We start from the raw sequence: 19329 nt of genomic DNA on the forward strand, positions 1-19329 counted from the left end.
CAGATAGCGGAAACACACTTCGAAAGTACTCGACTTGTGAGGAATGTTCTCGATAATTCTAGGGATGTTGTCTTGACTATAAAAGCGTTGCACAGACGTCACGTGGCTAGTCAGTAATCGGAACGAAGCGAAGCGGAAGAAGTGAATTAAGAAGTGTTTTAAGCGTTCTAAGTGTTAATTTGTACTTCGGTATAATTTTTTTGTTTATCCCGAACCCCAGAGCGTAACAGCGTAACAGTACTACAGTAGTTGAGGGATCGGCACATAATTGAGGCATAAACTTATAGATATTTCTATTATTCCCAGACCCTGGAGCAGGTGATGATGGAGACGCGCGAGCCTCTGGAGTGGCACTTCAAGCAGATGGACCACGCTGTGGGACTGAGGTTGGGCTCTGTGCTTACATTGTACTAGCTGTACCCGTCCGCTTCGCTGGGCATTTAAAATTAACATTATTATCTCTCACCCCCGCAAAGGCTCTCATCATTAACGCCCCCGTAACTGGTGTAGGGAGTCCAACACTCATATAAATATTAGCCTATCCATTAAGTACATGTATTTTCTTAATGGATACCAAGTTTCAAGTCAATCGGATGCATAGTTCAGTAGTTATAACGGAACATCCGTAAAAACCACTGTAGATTTATATATTAGTATAGATGAGGGGTGTTGATTTGTGCGACATATAGTCTAGTCAACAAGTTCAAAAACGTGTTAAATAGACATAAAGCTCCTAAAAATATGTACGATAGCTCATTGGATGCGGAATGATGTCTACAAAAATGTTTTTTAAGGGCTTGTTAGCACATAAAAAATTGCGATTGTTATAAACAAAATAAGATTTAAAAAAAAAGGAATTTGGTTTTTCCTTAATTATTTCTAAAATAATGATATTTAAGGAATTTTGAAAAAAGATCCTGAAAGAGGAGGAAATTTCCAATAAAAAAATCTAAACTCCCGGAATTCTATCTCTATTATTTATAAAAAAAAATGAACGCTGAAAATAGCGCTCCGCGAGGTCGTTACGGCATAGGCGCGCCGTCTAAAAAGCCGGTATATCACCTAAAATATTTTTTTTATAGTATTAAATAACAATTTAAAAATTTGAATAAATTGTGGTGTAATCTAAACACTTGAACGAAAAAAACCTCGGTGAAAAAAAAATTTTATATCGATTTTTCAAAAATTTACACCATTGTTAATTAACTAACTTTTTTCCAATCTCTGTTTTTATAAATTACGGTATAAAAGTTACAATAATTCATCTATAAATTTTTTCCCTTCGTGGAGCTCTTATCATTTAAGTACTTAATAAAGTTAAGCAAAAAAAATTTTTTAATCTTTATTATTTTGATAATTATAATTTTTTTTAATTAACAAAAAATTAAATTTCTAAAAAATGTTATGAAAAATAGTTTTTTTTCGTAATATCTTAATATTGCTGTTTTTGCATCTACCATAGGTATTAATTAACATTTAAAAAAAAAATTTACGCTGTTTGTTAAGAAATTGTTTATAAATAAATAGACTATTTTGGGATTTAAAAAAAAAAAATTACCGTCTTATTGTATAGGTGAAATAAAGATTTAAAAAAAAAAAAAATTCTTAAATAAATGTTTTAATTGTTTAAAATCGTTTTTTTTCATATTTCAATTGTTTAAATAATTAGTTAAGAAATTATTTTTTTCTTAAAAATCATCATTGACTCTTTTCAGCGGATTAACAAAGAAATACATTTTTTTATAAATAATTTCATTGTTTATTAACTTAACAATTTGTTATAAAAAATTAATATTAATCGTTATATTTTTTTTCGAAAACTACAAAAAATTACAAAAACAACCATACATAACAAAATATAGAAAAAATTTTTTTGTATTTTTTACACATTTTTAGATATTAAATGATAATGAAATTACAGCCGTTACATAATTTGTCAAGTTATAAATTGTTATAACTTTTAAACTATAAGAGATACGGTAAAGGACACTCAGGTCATTTTTATAAAGGATTTATTTATCTTTAAAATAAATTCAAAATCGATCCTGTGACTATTGTTTATCAGTTGTTATAAGCATTTGATAAATAAATGAAAACTGATCGATAGCAGAATGTAAATGAGGTAAGTATAAATTAAAACTAGTATATTATTTAAACAAAATTATATATTTCTATGATTTATACGTAATTAGAAAGATATTTTATCATAGAACAAAAAAGTTTTTGGGTCCGTAGCTGTATCTATATTATTCAACAAATTATAAGCTATGAAATTTCAAAAAATATCAAAAAAATCTTAAATTTTTATAAACAAATGCTTATAACTGATAAACAATAGTTACAGGATCGATTTTGAATTTATTTTAAAGATAAATAAATCCTTTATAAAAATGACCTGAGTGTCCTTTACCGTATCTCTTATAGTTTAAAAGTTATAACAATTTATAACTTGACAAATTATGTAACGGCTGTAATTTCATTATCATTTAATATCTAAAAATGTGTAAAAAATACAAAAAAATTTTTTCTATATTTTGTTATGTATGGTTGTTTTTGTAATTTTTTGTAGTTTTCGAAAAAAAATATAACGATTAATATTAATTTTTTATAACAAATTGTTAAGTTAATAAACAATGAAATTATTTATAAAAAAATGTATTTCTTTGTTAATCCGCTGAAAAGAGTCAATGATGATTTTTAAGAAAAAAATAATTTCTTAACTAATTATTTAAACAATTGAAATATGAAAAAAAACGATTTTAAACAATTAAAACATTTATTTAAGAATTTTTTTTTTTTTTAAATCTTTATTTCACCTATACAATAAGACGGTAATTTTTTTTTTTTTTTAAATCCCAAAATAGTCTATTTATTTATAAACAATTTCTTAACAAACAGCGTAAATTTTTTTTTTAAATGTTAATTAATACCTATGGTAGATGCAAAAACAGCAATATTAAGATATTACGAAAAAAAACTATTTTTCATAACATTTTTTAGAAATTTAATTTTTTGTTAATTAAAAAAAATTATAATTATCAAAATAATAAAGATTAAAAAAATTTTTTTGCTTAACTTTATTAAGTACTTGGGTCATACACAAAAAGGGTAAAAAAAGTGTTATAGTAATGTATGATCTAAAAGAGCAAATTGGCGAATATTTGAAAGTATTTAAATCGTAAAGGTACTATATTACTACTCATTTTAATCGTATCTTGTAAAATATTACATTTAATAAATTCATTTTGATGGCGTTAAACATCAAAAAATCTCTTCCTGTGGACTGTTACAAGACGAAGGTATAATGTTTGAGCCATGTTTAAAAACAGTTAAAGTACCCTATGTATTAAAATTATTTACTTGTAACACAAACAATATAATAAAGATGATAATATTGAGAATAAAAAAAATATATCGTTACTATCTGTATGCAATAAATCCAATAAACTTATGGTTACATGAAATGGAGTCTTTTCTGTGGACGCGATAAAACGACATCAAATTTTAATTTAGTCGACCGCATTAAGTTTATGTTTTTAACTGTTGGCATCACTAAGTAGTGGCCATTCCGGCGTTTGATATTTTGTTGTTTCGATTCCAGTGCGAGTGAAAATATATTTTTTATTCCAAAACACACATAAACGTAAAAGATCAAGTGTTCTTTCCTGTTCCAATTATAGACATGTAAATATTATCTATAAAAATGTATATTTATTGTTTTTATATGAGCATTTAGTACAAGTAAATGAAAAGCATGTTGCTTGATTTCTAACTTCAAAGTTAATTTCTTTACGCAAGAGTTTTTATAATACATCGTTTCTGTGGACATCTTTCCTGTGGTCCCGATGTCCACCGAAAAGACTATGTCCACAGAAAATGTGTAAGAAACATACCTTAGTAGGTCTAAGTAGAGAAAGTAGTTAGTAGAAAAATAGTTGAACCGAGGGCCTACTCCTTTTTTAAAGTTGGTTAGAAAGAAATTTGATTTTGGCAACATTTGATATTCTAAGTTAGAGCCTTAAACTTTTTAGTACATTTTATATTCGCAATAAAATAAAAAATATAAATCTAATCAATGTAAATAGAGGAAACGAAAACATTTTTTTTATTTCTATTGATTTCGTTCAGGGGGTTCAACCCTTGGGTCGTCCCTTGGGTTGTGGGTTGGTCCATATCTTGCTTCGTTTTAGTTCATGCTGATTCAGACGATTCTGATAGTTCTCTGGAAATATTTTGAAATAATCAAAGTCCTTACATTTCATTACATTGCATATTAAAATTCATTAGCTATCTAAAGAATTATATACGAGTAATATACCATGGCTGTAAAATTATTATGATTCGAAATTTTGTTTTGTTTCATAAGTCCACCGAAGGGATTTTCCTTTCTGTACACATTATTATTTTATTTTTTATTTTCCAATTAATGTGATTATTTTGACATTTTATTTGCGTTTCGGTATTCGTTTATATCAGTGACTACATATGTTTGATTATGTTGTCTTAACATATTTTAGCTTACGCTGCATCACAGCTTTTCATCTCTCTTGTAGACTAAATCGTCTTTTCTGTGGTCCGCAAAAATATAAAAATTGCGATTATGCCAAAAATAAGACATATTGATCTCGGTTACAGTGATTAAAAGATTGATAATCAATAGTTAAATAATAAATAGTTTGTTTCACACTGATTCTGAGATATTTTTTTTGCTGCACTTTTTTGTTCTCTATTTGTGTATGACCCACTTAAATGATAAGAGCTCCACGAAGGGAAAAAATTTATAGATGAATTATTGTAACTTTTATACCGTAATTTATAAAAACAGAGATTGGAAAAAAGTTAGTTAATTAACAATGGTGTAAATTTTTGAAAAATCGATATAAAATTTTTTTTTCACCGAGGTTTTTTTCGTTCAAGTGTTTAGATTACACCACAATTTATTCAAATTTTTAAATTGTTATTTAATACTATAAAAAATATATTTTAGGTGATATACCGGCTTTTTAGACGGCGCGCCTATGCCGTAACGACCTCGCGGAGCGCTATTTTCAGCGTTCATTTTTTTTTATAAATAATAGAGATAGAATTCCGGGAGTTTAGATTTTTTTATTGGAAATTTCCTCCTCTTTCAGGATCTTTTTTCAAAATTCCTTAAATATCATTATTTTAGAAATAATTAAGGAAAAACCAAATTCCTTTTTTTTTAAATCTTATTTTGTTTATAACAATCGCAATTTTTTATGTGCTAACAAGCCCTTAAAAAACATTTTTGTAGACATCATTCCGCATCCAATGAGCTATCGTACATATTTTTAGGAGCTTTATGTCTATTTAACACGTTTTTGAACTTGTTGACTAGACTAATAGGCTAGACCAGATAAGTCTTGATGAAAATAAAAATGCATGGTCTGAATATGAGACAGAGGGATAACTGCTCAGTGGGTCGCGTTTCCGATACGGTGGTAGATTCTGCGAAGCACTGCCCTTGCTAGGATTCGTGTTAGCAACGTTGTCAGGTTTGAGCCCCGTGAGCCTACTCGCCTGGTAACGCATGGTCTCTCTAGACTCTAGACCATCAGCTTAGGTAGGAAAAAGCGGGATAACGTGTGATGTTGTCGACAGCTTCCGCTCGAACTTCCACTTCGCGCTGGTGGGGCACCTGCTGAAGGGCTACCGGCACCCCGCCGCCGCCACCGCCACGCGCGCCGCCCGCGTGCTGGCCGCGCTGCTGGCGCTCACGGCGCGCCGCCTGCCCGACAAGTTCCTCGTCACCGCCGACACCGTCGCCTACCTCACCGGTACCCACCCACTCCTAACTAACTCTCTTCAAATCAACTCAAATCAAAAATGTTTTATTCAACACTAGCTGATCCGGCAGACCTCGTAGTGCCTCAATCGATAAATAAAAGACCTAAACACTTATATAAAATAGCGGCACGCTTCGGCTCCGCTCGGGTATTTACCAAAAATTTGAACGATATTTGACATTGATTTATTTTTAAAAATAAAAGAACACTTATTGTGACATAACTATAATAGTTAGACATATGTTGTCGCGACACTTTCTGTAAATAATATGTGTTTTACAAAATCGTAGTACATTATTTTAATCTATCATCAATAGTTTTCGCAGGGCACGCGATATAAAGAATATTGTAGGTAATTTTTTTACACCTTGGGTTACATTATTGAAGTTTTAGTAAGGATCCCTAACTTTTTTCAAAAAAAAATATAGCCTATGTCACTCGAGAATGGTGTAGCTTCCAAACAGTGAAATAATTTTTCAAATCGGTTCAGTACTTTCGAAGCCTATTCAATATAAACAAACAAACAAATCTTTACTCTTTATAATATTAGTATAGATAAACTTAAAATAAACAAAAGTAATCCGTCCAACGTCCAACAATCAAAGGAAAAACAAAATCGTTATTTTTATTTAATTCGGAGCATTTTCATAATTATCTACATTTTAAACCTTCTCTGGACTTCCACAAATAATTCAAGACCAAAATTAGCCAAATCGGTATAGCCGTTCTCGAGTTTTAGCGAGAATAACGAACAGCAATTAATTTATATATATATAGATATATAGCAATCTATATATATAGATAGCATAGATGGGTGGACGAACTCATAGTGAAAAAATATGAAAATGCTCGGAATTATATAAAAACAAACAATTTTGTTTTTCCTTTGATGTGGGGGACACATCAAAGGAAAAACAAAATTGTGTCGGACTGATTCCTTTTGTTTTTTTTTTTAAGTTTGCTTTATACAAAAGTTTAGGTCTTTTATTTATCGATTTAGGCACTACAAAATCTGCCGGATCAGCTAGTAAATAAATAAACTCGTTAGTGTCCGGGCGTGAGATCTCTCTCATCTGTGACCGTTTGGGCCGCAGCGTCGGTGTGCGTGAGCGAGGAGGTCCGCTCGCGCTGCCACGTGAAGCACTCGCTGCCGAAGTGGCTGCCGGACAACTGCGACCACTACTGCCCCGGCGCAGAGCACGTGCACGATGTGAGTCCTCCCCCCCGCGCTCCCGCACACCTACTGTTGCGTCTATGCGAGAAAATGAATAAAAGCGTTAACTTCTTCAAATACCCATTATATTATTTTTAATTATTTTACAAAATAAAATTGACATGCGCGTCCATCTTTTTTCAAGAAAATATCGACAATTGGTGACACTATTGCGTTTCCTGATTTGTGATTGGTTCGTGCGATATGACGTCATCGTTGGCCAATCACAGCCATCAATGTATGACGCGACGTCGATTCGTTAACACCTACGTCATCAGGTACTCAAGTTAATGGAACGTGTTGAAGTCCAGAGACATCATGTTGAGAGATTCCGTCACATAGATTTTTTTTTATTGCTCTTGTAGGCAGACGAGCATACGGCCCACCTGATGGTGAAAGTGGTTACCTTCGCCCATGGACTTCAGCAATGCCAGGGGCGGAGCCAAGCCGCTGCCTACCGTAAAGATATATAGATATAGGTTGAAATAATCAAAGCGAAGTTTGATTTAGATACCTTTTTATTTTAACACACATCACTCTTGATTAGAAGATGAAATCCAAAGAATATAGAAATTTTACCTTCCAATAAAATTTGTATTATGTTTCCTAAGACGTCCGAAGTCCATTATGAGAGTACATCGTATGATTTCCACTGCAGGTCGCTAAATTTGACTACTTCCGTTTGCTAAGTCCCATCTACAGCGCCCTCTATAACGTCTGGAACCGAACCAACAAGCAAAGACAAGCCGCCATATTTGTCATTGTTCGGCTCATAATGATGGATGTAGCCCCAGGAAGACATTATCTGGACTTCGGACGTCTTAGGAAACATAATACAAATTTTATTGGAAGGTAAAATTTCTATATTATGTGTTCCGTTTGACGTCCGAAGTCCATTATGAGAGACTGTTTGTTATCTCCTGGTGGCTTGTATTTGAAATAAAATAATATTTATTTAAAAAGCAACAATGTGACTTATTGTGTTTAATTAAGCAAAGCTTAAATTAAGCACGTAATTTAAATTAATTGAAGGTAACCGTATAATATTACCCACTTAATTCAAATCGACCTAATAAGATTTAGGACGAAAATACTGAGAAAGATTTCTCAGAATTTATATCAGTGTTTGATGCATTAATAATAAGTTTTTGATAGAACTTTCTAAAAGTATGCTGATGTTGTCAGTTATCTTTAGCTGAAATATCATTAATTTGGTAATTTCCTACCCAGTTTAGAGTTTTCACCACCGCTCTACAGCTTCCAACTGAGGCCTGAATGCCCGAGTCTCCTAAAAGACTTTTTACCCAACTACTAATCCTCACTGCAGTAGCTGGCTTAGTGGAGCCTTTAGTTGCTAAGAATAGATTAAATATTCCCACTGGTTTGCTGTGTCATATTCACTAGATTGCGTAGCCAGTATACTGCATCGATGATCAATTGGTCAGGAGCAGCCACGAATGTCCAACTGGACTGTTGGTGTGAAGATCAATTAGTTTTCGACCCAAATATCAGCAATTTAGAAGGTGCAGGCTTTGTCAAGGAAATAGATTTCAGTATGTTTCACTGTCGGGCTCGAAGCTATTTTTTATATCCGATAGAGTTTCACAAACGGACGCTATATAACAGACTTATAAACTAGAATGGTTCGGTAGGAGAGACCATGAGATAAATACAGATACGAGAATTAATACATTTTCTTGACAAAACCTTACCCCTTATTCCAAATAGGGGCGTATGTTCTTATCGTAGACTCTCTCCAGCACGATAATAGTAAGTTTCGCTCCTGCCGATGTCCATGTCCCTGTCAGCGTGTCCCACCCAAAATGAACCAAGCTTCCAGGTGTAGATTGCTGACAGCCTGGCGGTAGCATTGTCAGTGTCCACCAGACTGATGTTCAGATCTCTGAGCTTCTTGAGTCGATTGAGGGCAGGTGATTTCAGGTCTGGCCTCCACAGGGGCTTCTTGCACTTGGGTACCACTAGTATGTACCGACCTGAGGTTGAGTTGAGGTGGTCCAGCACTGAGCGGCGGAAACGGCCATGCTAGTCAGTAATGCCAAGATCTGCTGAACGCGTTGTAGAGGCAGGCGTTCGAGTTTTGCTTTGATGGGTGGACGGGCTCACAGCTCACCTGGTATTAAGTGGTCACTGGAGCCCATAGACGTCTAGAACGTAAATGCGCCACCCACCTTGAGATATAAGATCTAAGGTCTCAAGTATAGTTACAACGGCTGCCCCACCCTTCAAACCGAGACGCACCACTGCTTCAGGGCAAAATACCTACTCGCGCGGACTCACAAGAGGTAAACATAGTTTTTTATCCATGAGCGGTCCGAGAAGCGAACAAGTTCCCCACAGGCTGAATAGCCTAGTAGTTGCTTTTTCTGTGAGATACCACTCCAAGCCGCCGCGATTGCGTAAGAGGTGATCGGCTTCAGTGTTGTACAGTCCCGGTAGGTGGTGAGGGAGAAGTACAACTTTGAGGTGGTCTATTAAGTTAAGCAATTTTCCAGTCAGATCTAGCAATTATCGTGACCGGGTTCCTCCCTCGTTCTTTATGTAGGAAAATTCTGTTCTGTTGTTTACAAGGGCTCCCCACTGAATGTCCGACGCGTCGGTGATGACGTGGTTCGTGGCCATTCTCTGTGGATGAATTGGTGTGCTCTGACTGACTTTCTCTAACCACCAATCCAGCTCTGTATGTACCTCGTCCGAATACTGCTTTGGTAAATGAGGATACCTCCTGAGCTTGTTGCTGTGGTACTACAAGGACTCTGCAAAGCAACTTTCCCCGGTGGGTGATGAAAGTCGCAAAGTTGAGATATCCTAAGAGGCTTTGCGCCTGCTTTAGGTTCCAACCGCCGGCAGTAAGTCGCACGAGCAAATTCTTGGGCAGGGACTTTGTCTTGGATTTGGTGTCCCATACGATTCCCAGAAAGTCTATCAAGCTCGTCAGTGTCATAACCGGTTGCTTAGATGGGTGGACGAGTTTACAGCTTACCTGGTGTTAAGTGGTTACTGGAGGCCATAGACATCTACAGCGTAAATGCCGCCACCCACCTTGAGATATGAGTTCTAAGGTCTCAGTATAGTTACTTGAGATTTCAACAAGTCTTTTGCCCTTGTAGGCAGACGAGCATACGACCCACCTGAAGGTGAATAGTTACAGTCGCCGATGGACTTCAGCAACGCCAGGGGCAGAGCCAAGCCGCTGCCTACTGCTTAATTCTCTCCACAAGCCTCATTTAAAGAAGGACATGTCATAGCGCTCGGGAAACACCGTGGAGGGAGCTCATTCCATAGCCAGCTGGTACGTGGCAAAAAAGACCTCTGGAAACGCACTGTCAATGAACGCAGCGGTTCCAGATAATATGGATAAGCTTTGCTCCGATGGCGGGAGATGTTCTGCCCTGGTGTACAAGCAGATAACCACTAGTCGCAGACCCTTCTGGCGAAGTATTTCGGCTATTTAGTTTGTCACTGAAGCAAAAATCCGCGGTGGTGCAGCTAAGCCGAATGGCAGACATATCATCTGAAGTAGACGACCCTGATAACTGATCCCGAGAAACGTCATTGATAGATGATAATAGGCCTGGCTCAAATCCAGTTCGACATTCCAATCTGTTATAAAACTTAGGAACTCGATGGTGGAAAAGGTGAAAAAGACTGTTTCATGTACTTGTTCAATGCCTTGAGGTTGAAAATTGTTCGATTTTTTATTGGTCTTGGGAAGTATGAAAAGAGGAAATCTGAAAGACGGTGTCGGGGGTGCGGGTTCTAAAGCTCTATTGAATTAAATTTTGGATTTTGATTGACATCAAGTTATTATTAATTTCAATATTACGTTTGGTGGATCGAGTCCAGGTGTTTCGATATAGTCTTAGACATCCGCCTGAAAATGCTGTTGAGTAATTTATTTTTATTTCCTGATTTTCGTTCCACTTTGTACTTGTTCCTCCCTCCCCCCGTTTTTCTTGCTGAGGAATTATTTGGATAACATCGCTCAGAATATCTGTTTTCGGCCTCTTTAGATGTATTGGAATGTGGCCTACCTCGACATGGCTTTGCATTGGCAGTACAAGCCGAGGGTTCCGGCGATGCGGGCCGGATGCGAGTAGCAGACGGTGCCGCTTTTGTAATTTATCAATACCACTAATTTTCTGTATATATGCCAATAATAAGTTGGGGTTAAACATATAATCACAAGAAGAAGATATTTCTCTATATCTTCCCTGATATATCTATCCTTTAATTTCTTTATGAGGTATCTACGACGCTATCGTATAACCTCGGCTCGCTTATCGAAAATTATTTGAAGGATATCGTTAGAAACTTTTATAGGCGAAATCGTTACCGAATAGCGGTTTCAACTTTTCGTAAAAGGCGGAAGTATTAAGCTGAACATTCTCTGAATTTGACCCGTCGGCAAGGTTTTGTATGGCAGCATAACGCATTCGTTCTGTGCCAAAAGAGCATTAGTAACGCAGGAAAACATTTTTTTTTTTTTTTTGAACCTCCGAATACTGCACCGCGTTCCAAGTCGGCTAGTCAAATCTTTGCATATCTGGTTCTTTTATAGAAATGCTCAAATTTCAAAACCTACCCGCTTCTGGTAACGGACGGTCTGGTGGCAGACGTAAAAACTATTCGTCGTTGTCTAATTTCGATTGGAAGTTGAAACCAGATCAGACATTATTATTATAAGATGTTGGTATTTGTAAGTGTAAAGGCGGGACCACTGGTGCACGACCAGCAATAGCATGATTCGAAGTTAAAATAATATTCACATGACTCACCCATTATTGCGACAGTAAGTCAAACCTTTTATTCAGATCTCGCGACCAGTCACTTTTTCGAAGTTTTCTTGCTGGTCCCTAGTCTTTATTTTCCGACGAACCCGAAGAAATATCCGAAGAAATCGAAGAACTATCCTCACTTAAATTTTACTTTGAAAGGCGCGATAACCTCGTCACTCATTGTAGAGCCTTGGAGGTTTTCACGAAACGGAAGATAATCATAACACTTGTTTGAAACAAACTTTCTACTTCAAATCTCGAAAGTTGCTTATAACATTTTAAATTACTAACTTCTTAAAATATTAACGACTGCACGTGGGAAAAAACGACGCAACAATGACAAATATGGCGGCTTGTCTTTGCTTGTTGGTTCGGTTCCAGACGTTATAGAGGGCGCTGTAGATGGGACTTAGGAAACGGAAGTAGTCAAATTTAGCGACCTGCAGTGGAAATCATACGATGTACTCTCATAATGGACTTCGGACGTCAAACGGAACACATAATATATATTTTTTTAACTTATAACACATTTTAAATTTTAAGACAAAATAGAATTACAGACATGTATTTTTTAAAACTCTTTCAAAAAAGAAGATTAAAATTATAAAAAAAGTAGGACTCCTTTAGAATATTGATTGTTTTTCGTTTATATTAGCATTTTCGGCAGGCAAGCACACGGCCCATTTGCCACTGAGCGGTTCCCATTGATCATGAACGCCACAAGTCAAACACTAAGGTCCCAAATAATTTGATTGTTAAAACTACCCTCAAATTTGGTTTAATGTTTCGCCGCAGTCCTCGATGTCGGTGCCGGCGCCCCCGGGCCGCGCCGGACGCAGGCAGCGCTCGTGGGACGTGCTGGACCAAGCTACGTGCGCGCATGGTGGTAAGTGGACTTTAATTCGACAATAATCTATAAGTAATGTAACTCAAGTCATAAATTGCTTGAAACTCTATCTGGGTGTCGTCAGGTGACGGTTATTATTATATTATAGTTACTAGTGGTCCCCCGGTAGTTGAAATTGGACTATAGTTAATTAAAATTAAACGTTTGAACATTATTATGGTTCTATTGTGTTTTAAGGGATTTTATGACCTGGTAACTAAGACCTTTAAGTCATGTCCTATTTTAATTTTTATGAAAAATGATAATATGGAGTGAAATGAAATGAAATGAAAATGATTAATTTGAGACATTAACTGGGATGAAATTAAATGAAATGAGATGATGTGGGATGAAATATAATCGCAGTAAAATGGTGGTGATTTACTGAGATTTTTTTAGTGGACTTTTTGGAGGATTCCGAGAAGCTACGTCTAGCGGCTTTGTTTCATTTTCCCACATTTGTGCACTTTCACAGATATTAAACAGTTAATAAACCACCGTTATTATACATTTAAACCTGAAGAAACACTAAATAGACAAAATGAAACAAATCACACAACCTCACTCCTCGCGTTCCCGCCAAAAAGTCCCTGGTTCTATTGTCAAAGATTATTATCACAGAATATACTTCTATAATCACAGATCTCGCCAAGACTTCACTATAAACAAATAATATTGAAGACAAACAATATTAATCTATTCTCAATTTGACCACAGACTTTAAACAATAAAAATACAATGAACAAAGAGTATATATTATATTATAATATATAGTGTTGTGTCAAATCATGGTAGTGTGTGTAATGTTTTTTAATTGATTTAATGTATTTTTTATGCATAATCAAAAATACTATTACCATTCTGCACTCCTCTATATTCTCTATAAGTGTGGGAAAATTCATACTCCACCGTCCGAGCAATTTTCTTAAAAAGGAGTACAAAGTTTTTGCTTCACGTATTGCAAAATATATAGATTATTTATTGACAGTGACAGCATAGCTTGAACCTTGTTCCACTAGTAATAAATATCAATGTTGCATGTTTAAGGTAAATCACCGACAATGCAACAGTCTGGCAGCGGCGGACACAGCCCTCATTTAATGAACATAACACATCAGGTAACGCTATTTTTAAATAGCACGCGCTTATAACGTAAACGTTATTAATAAAAAGCGTTTATAACGGTCGGGCGTGTTTCGCTCAAGTTTTTGGATATTTTAGATTATTGAAAATATATACATATATGTATTGACACAATTTATTAATTAAATAATAATGCTTTAATCTAAAATATCCACAAGCTTATACGTTAAGCTAATTTTGTATTGATAAGTTGATTGTGATTAGTATATTGTCATTTCTTATAGGTATCTGTTTCGACTATTCAATGCTACTTAGTTTAAGTGAGGAATAAAGCTAAAAACGATATGGCTTAACAAAGAAAAACAAGCTTAATCAAACGGAAACAAGAAGTCATCAACGTATTCGAAGTGAATTGAATATGCATTAGGTACTCATGATAATCCAAATACCACTGATCTTGGAACTTGATATAATTGTAATGAGAAAACACGAAAAACATCGGCTTTCGAAAGAGGTTCATCTCGAAAAATAACACAAAAAAATTACATTAATGTCATAACAGTTCTAGGTCTAGTATTATGTGTAGTTAGCAACATTTCGTATTGTGCGGTAGATGAAATTTTTACTGAGCTACTTCTGAATGTTACGGTCAATTCTCCCATTGAGATCGCATTCGTCCTCTTCCAGTTACGATCACAAATGAAATATTAAATATCTAAGAAACTGTGTTGTATCTTCTTCAGGTGTTGAGAGTGAGTGAGAGAGAGAGAGAATGAGTGAGTGAGTGAGTGAGTGACTGAGTGAGTGAGTGAATGAATGAGTGAGTGAGTGAGTGAGAGAAAGAGAGAGTGGGAGAGAGGTGGACCCAATCAGAACATACTTTAACGTTTTTAAATCTCGCGGTTGATATTATCGTTATATCTAGGGGCGATAGGCTATTTCGTTTAAGCGACCTTTTCGCAACTTCACACAAGAGCTATAATAATTAAAATATAAAATTTGATATGTCGTAACAAAAAACTTCTTCAACTATTTGAATGGGGTAAACTTAATTGAAGTTCAATTAAAAACATCGAACTGTTGATGCTATTAATCACTACATCGTATAAAACAAAGTCGCTTTCTCTGTCCCTATATCCTTATGTATGCTTAAATCTTTAAAACTGCGCAACGGATTTTGATGCGGTTTTTTTTAATAGATAAATTGATTGAAGAGGACGGTTTATATGTATAATAACATCCATTAAATAGTGGAGAAATCAATAATAAATTAGTTTCCGAAGCGAAGCGAGGGCGGGTTGCTAGTACCAAATAAAACGCACCTTTAATTGCAAAGATAAATGTCGCGTATTGGTCGCTACTGGTGGTAGCACCTCTTGTGAGCTCGCGCGGGTAGGTACCATCACCCCGCCTATTTCTGCCGTGAAGCAGTTATGCGTTTCGGCTTGAAGGGTTGAGCAGCCGTTGTAACTATACTGAGACCTTAGAACTTATATCTCAAGGTGGGTTGCGGCATTTACGTTGTAGATGTCTATGGGCTCCTGTATCCACTTAACATCAGGTGGGCTGTGAGCTCGTTTACCAAACTCTGCTTAAAAAAAAGGAAAAAAGTGAAATCTCGCTTAAACCAAATAGCCCTCCCTCGATATTATTTACGAAGTCTTACGTCACAGTTTTTGTGGTCGCAGTCAACTAGTTTTGAAACTTTAAAAATTATACGAAAGAATTATTTCATCTACCGTCACAAAACATATATAACTCTAATATGATCTATTGTAAGTATAAATCATGAGAATGTATCTTTTAAAAAAAATCACTCTGTGTTTTCTTCCACGCATCTTAAATCGGGATTCAATCCTAATCGTAATCGTTTGTATTAAATAAATAACGTTAATTATTACCGTTTAACGCACGTTATTTATAACACGTTATTTTTGTATCTCTCGTATAACTTACACGCTTTTTTCTACCGTTAAAAAAAAATAACTGTCGTAACGGACATGCGTTAAACGGATTTGATTTTTTTCGTCTGTACGCTTTTTATTCGCACCGCTTTTGAAACGTTTAGACGTCAGCTAGAATGCGTTTCAAAACTCAGAGATCTTTTTCGGTTCCCACTTCGAAAGACACTATCTCGGTTCCAAGGGTAAACTATAATAATATATTATGTAGTAACGTGTTTTAGAAAAACGCTAAGTAATACGTTTAAGCACGTTAATCATTCAAAAGCGTTTAAAATAATCATTAGAGCAGCAAAAAGCAGCGTTAAAATAAGCAAAATAAGCTTTGTGACAAATTGATATTTAATAATTGGAAGACAGTAACAGTGCTATGCTCCTAGTTTTACTGAGACCCTTGAGAGAAAACCAAACTTATGTGAACTAACTTATTGAGAGATCTTGTAAATGAATAATAGTTCACAATATTATTGAATCATTTGTAAATATAGCGTTTCAACGATGCTTCGTGATTGGCCATTTGTACAACTTGACTATGGAAAGTGGATAAAATAATAAAAAATGCGAACTCCATGAAAATCAGAAGAGGAATTTTGAATTTTTATTATAGCTTTTTTTTGAAAGCTTCAAAATACTTTTTAAGTATTATACCCCTGCTTTTTATAGGACATTAGTTTTATCCTTACATTTAATAGGCTGTCGTCAAAACAGGCTATTAATTAATAAAATTAACGCCTTGTAAACCTTGACCCCGATAAATTAGAAACCCCTGTTTGTTTTTTGAACCTGATTCTGACCTGCATGGTGATTACTACTGAACATTAAAACACTCGATGAGAACTCAAAAAAGCAGCGAAAAACGATAAGCATTAGTGTCGTTCTACGCTATAAATAACGAACGTTATCTGCTATTCACGATTATACATAGAATTATTTTAAACGTTATTTGGAAATAAGTGAATTATAAAATTCGATGACTTTTGGATATTTGTAACATTTTCACCAAAAAAAAGCACACAGATTTAAATACACGTTTGCCGAAAGTGTAAATACAATAAACACGAGCGTACACCGAACAAAGCTTTCTTAGATGTAGCTTTTTTTGAACAAAAAGCTTAGATGGTTTTTACGAAGTGTCACGATGGAATTTTCAATTCGAAATAGATGCAAATTAATGCATAAATGATCGGCTGAATAGAAATATCGTCCTAAATGCCCACCCTTTTTTATATATACAGCTTTTGGTGTGATTTCGGCACTGACTTGAATAAAAAAGAAATTAAAATTAAAATCTTAATGCATTGGATATAGTCAGTTAACTTGATCCGGCTGTGTCTTCATTCATTAGCCCTATCTAGTAGTGTAGCAACTCAATCTTGCACTCCCGACTTAAAAAAAGAAAGGAGCTGTCATATAAAAGTCACATATTAAGAACTATTTTTCTTGAAAACAAAGATTTATCTTTTTTTACTAGACAGTTAATTCTTAAACTTTACGAAAATTAATAAGAATGGCCATTTAATTGTCACTAGTGAAGCGATCTCGGTCAAATAAGATTAATAAATAAATCAATAATTTAAAATAAAATGTTTGCAATTAACAACACCCCGTATCACCAGTCTGGATCGTTTTTAGTTTTCGACATTGTATAGAATTATATTCGACTAATAAATACAGGCCGAGTGGATAAATTCGTAAAATGTTATTGTACGAATCGGACAGTTCCTAAATCACACTTATCCCCTTTTAGAACACCCTGTACACCCATTCGTATACAGTGTGTTCGAATACTAACATATCGAAAACGTATAGGATAGCGAAGGTCGAGCTCACAGCATGCAGCATGGAGCCAGTGGTGAAGCAGCCAGGGATATCATGGGAGACTCTGACAGTGGACTGGATGTGAGTCAGCCACAAAGAATACAATTTTTATAACCCGTTTAGCTCTGAGCTTAATTTCACATATTTTGCAGAAATTGCTAAATGACCTTATAAAAAATATTAATGATATCTCAATTCACGTTGGCTTCGCTTCATGTAGTGTTAAGTGGTTGTTGTAGTCCATGGACATCAAAACTTGGTGGCCGACACGGGACATAGGCGGGATCACAAAACCTACCGATGATTACGTGAATGAAAAAAAATTTGCTAATCTCATTTTTGAAATGCGATGTTATCCGTCCGGTCTTGGTATGGTCTCCTGAAGGTGGTGGACGACGACGGCCGGGGGTCCCCGGGCAGCACCGACGACGCCAACGACCGACCCGCATCTACTAAATCCGGAGACAGCGACTACCCAGAGACTTCCAATAAGGTAGTTAACTAATTCTCTCATATACTCTTAGCTTACATAGCTCTTTGAGGCAGCATCTTGACTCTGCCCCTGGCATTCTTGAAGTCCATGGGCGACGGTAACCACTCACCATCAGGCGGACCGTATGCTCGTCTGCCGAAAAGGGTAAAAAAATGTATACTACCCTCAAAAACGTCGATTTGTTTAGAGATGTCTTTAAGTTGACAAGGCAGGGTAGTTGTGAAAACAATCAAAAATATATACAGGGTGGCCCATAAGTCCTTTGAAAAGTAAAATTTGAATAAAACGAACAGGGTGCGCGTGAGCGGTGCAGGGGAAGCGGGGGGAGTAACTTCGGTTTCTGGGAATTTAGTCGCGATGGAGCGTTTTACCGGAGCGGACCGTGCGTTTTGTGTGCGCGAGTTTTATAAAAACGACAATTCGGCAACCGTTGCGCGGCGTAAATTTCGAGAACACAAAGGTTTACACAACTTTGACGACACTCCAACTCTTCAAACGATTAAGAACTGGGTTGCTAAGTTCGAGGAGACCGGTTCGACGTTAGATAAACCGCGGTTGGGTCGCCCAAGGACGTCACGTACGGAACAAAACATAGACACAGTGACACAGTCTATTCGCGAAAATCCGACACAGTCAACTCGTAAGCGCGCCAGAGCATTAAACGTATCCAGGACATCGTTACAACGGATTTTGAAGAAAGATTTACATATGCACCCTTACAAAATTCAGTTGGTTCAAGAATTAAAGGAAACTGACGGTATTCAAAGACAAAATTATGCGAATGAAATGTTGAATCGGTTTACTTCCTTCAATAACATAATGTTCTCTGACGAGGCTCATTTCCATCTTAACGGGCATGTTAGTAAACAAAATTGCCGCTATTGGAGCCCCATCAATCCAAAACTTAAGCATCAGAAGCCCTTACATAGTCCGAAAGTGACATAATAGACATCATAACGTAAACACCACGCACCTTGAGATATGAGGTCGAAACCTCAATTGTATATAGCGGCTGTTCCGCTCGGATCGCATGGTAACTTCGCGGCAGGTAAAAGCAGGATTCTTGCACCTATCCCTCTGGGTCCACAATACATAAAAAAGTGCATTAGCCGGGTAACAAGAAACGAACTAGTGACGTAATTTACTGGTGGTAGGACGTCTTGTGGGTTCGCACGGATAGGTACCACTACCCTGCCTATTTCTGCCGTGAAACAGTCATGCGTTTCGGTTCGAATGGGGGGGTAGCCGTTGTACTGTTAAAAAAAAAGTGAG

General features: G+C 35.9%; 1 protein-coding gene across 9 annotated transcripts in view; it reads left to right on the plus strand.

Moving 5' to 3' along the window:
* Positions 1-19329, plus strand: part of LOC101742513 (neurofibromin) — an 87257-nt gene that overhangs the window by 59861 nt on the left and 8067 nt on the right. For 8 of the 9 annotated variants that reach the window (XM_062675375.1, XM_062675371.1, XM_062675367.1 and 5 more), the window contains 7 exons: positions 307-386; positions 5623-5798; positions 6902-7017; positions 12612-12702; positions 13750-13820; positions 17556-17645; positions 17950-18057. In XM_062675375.1, coding sequence (XP_062531359.1) covers positions 307-386; positions 5623-5798; positions 6902-7017; positions 12612-12702; positions 13750-13820; positions 17556-17645; positions 17950-18057 — 732 coding nt within the window. The remainder of the gene's footprint in view (positions 1-306; positions 387-5622; positions 5799-6901; positions 7018-12611; positions 12703-13749; positions 13821-17555; positions 17646-17949; positions 18058-19329) is intronic. The other variant, XM_062675374.1, reaches the window with a different exon arrangement.

The sequence above is a fragment of the Bombyx mori genome, chromosome 23, assembly GCF_030269925.1.
Source record: "Bombyx mori chromosome 23, ASM3026992v2".
In the NCBI taxonomy this organism is placed as follows: domain Eukaryota; kingdom Metazoa; phylum Arthropoda; class Insecta; order Lepidoptera; family Bombycidae; genus Bombyx; species Bombyx mori.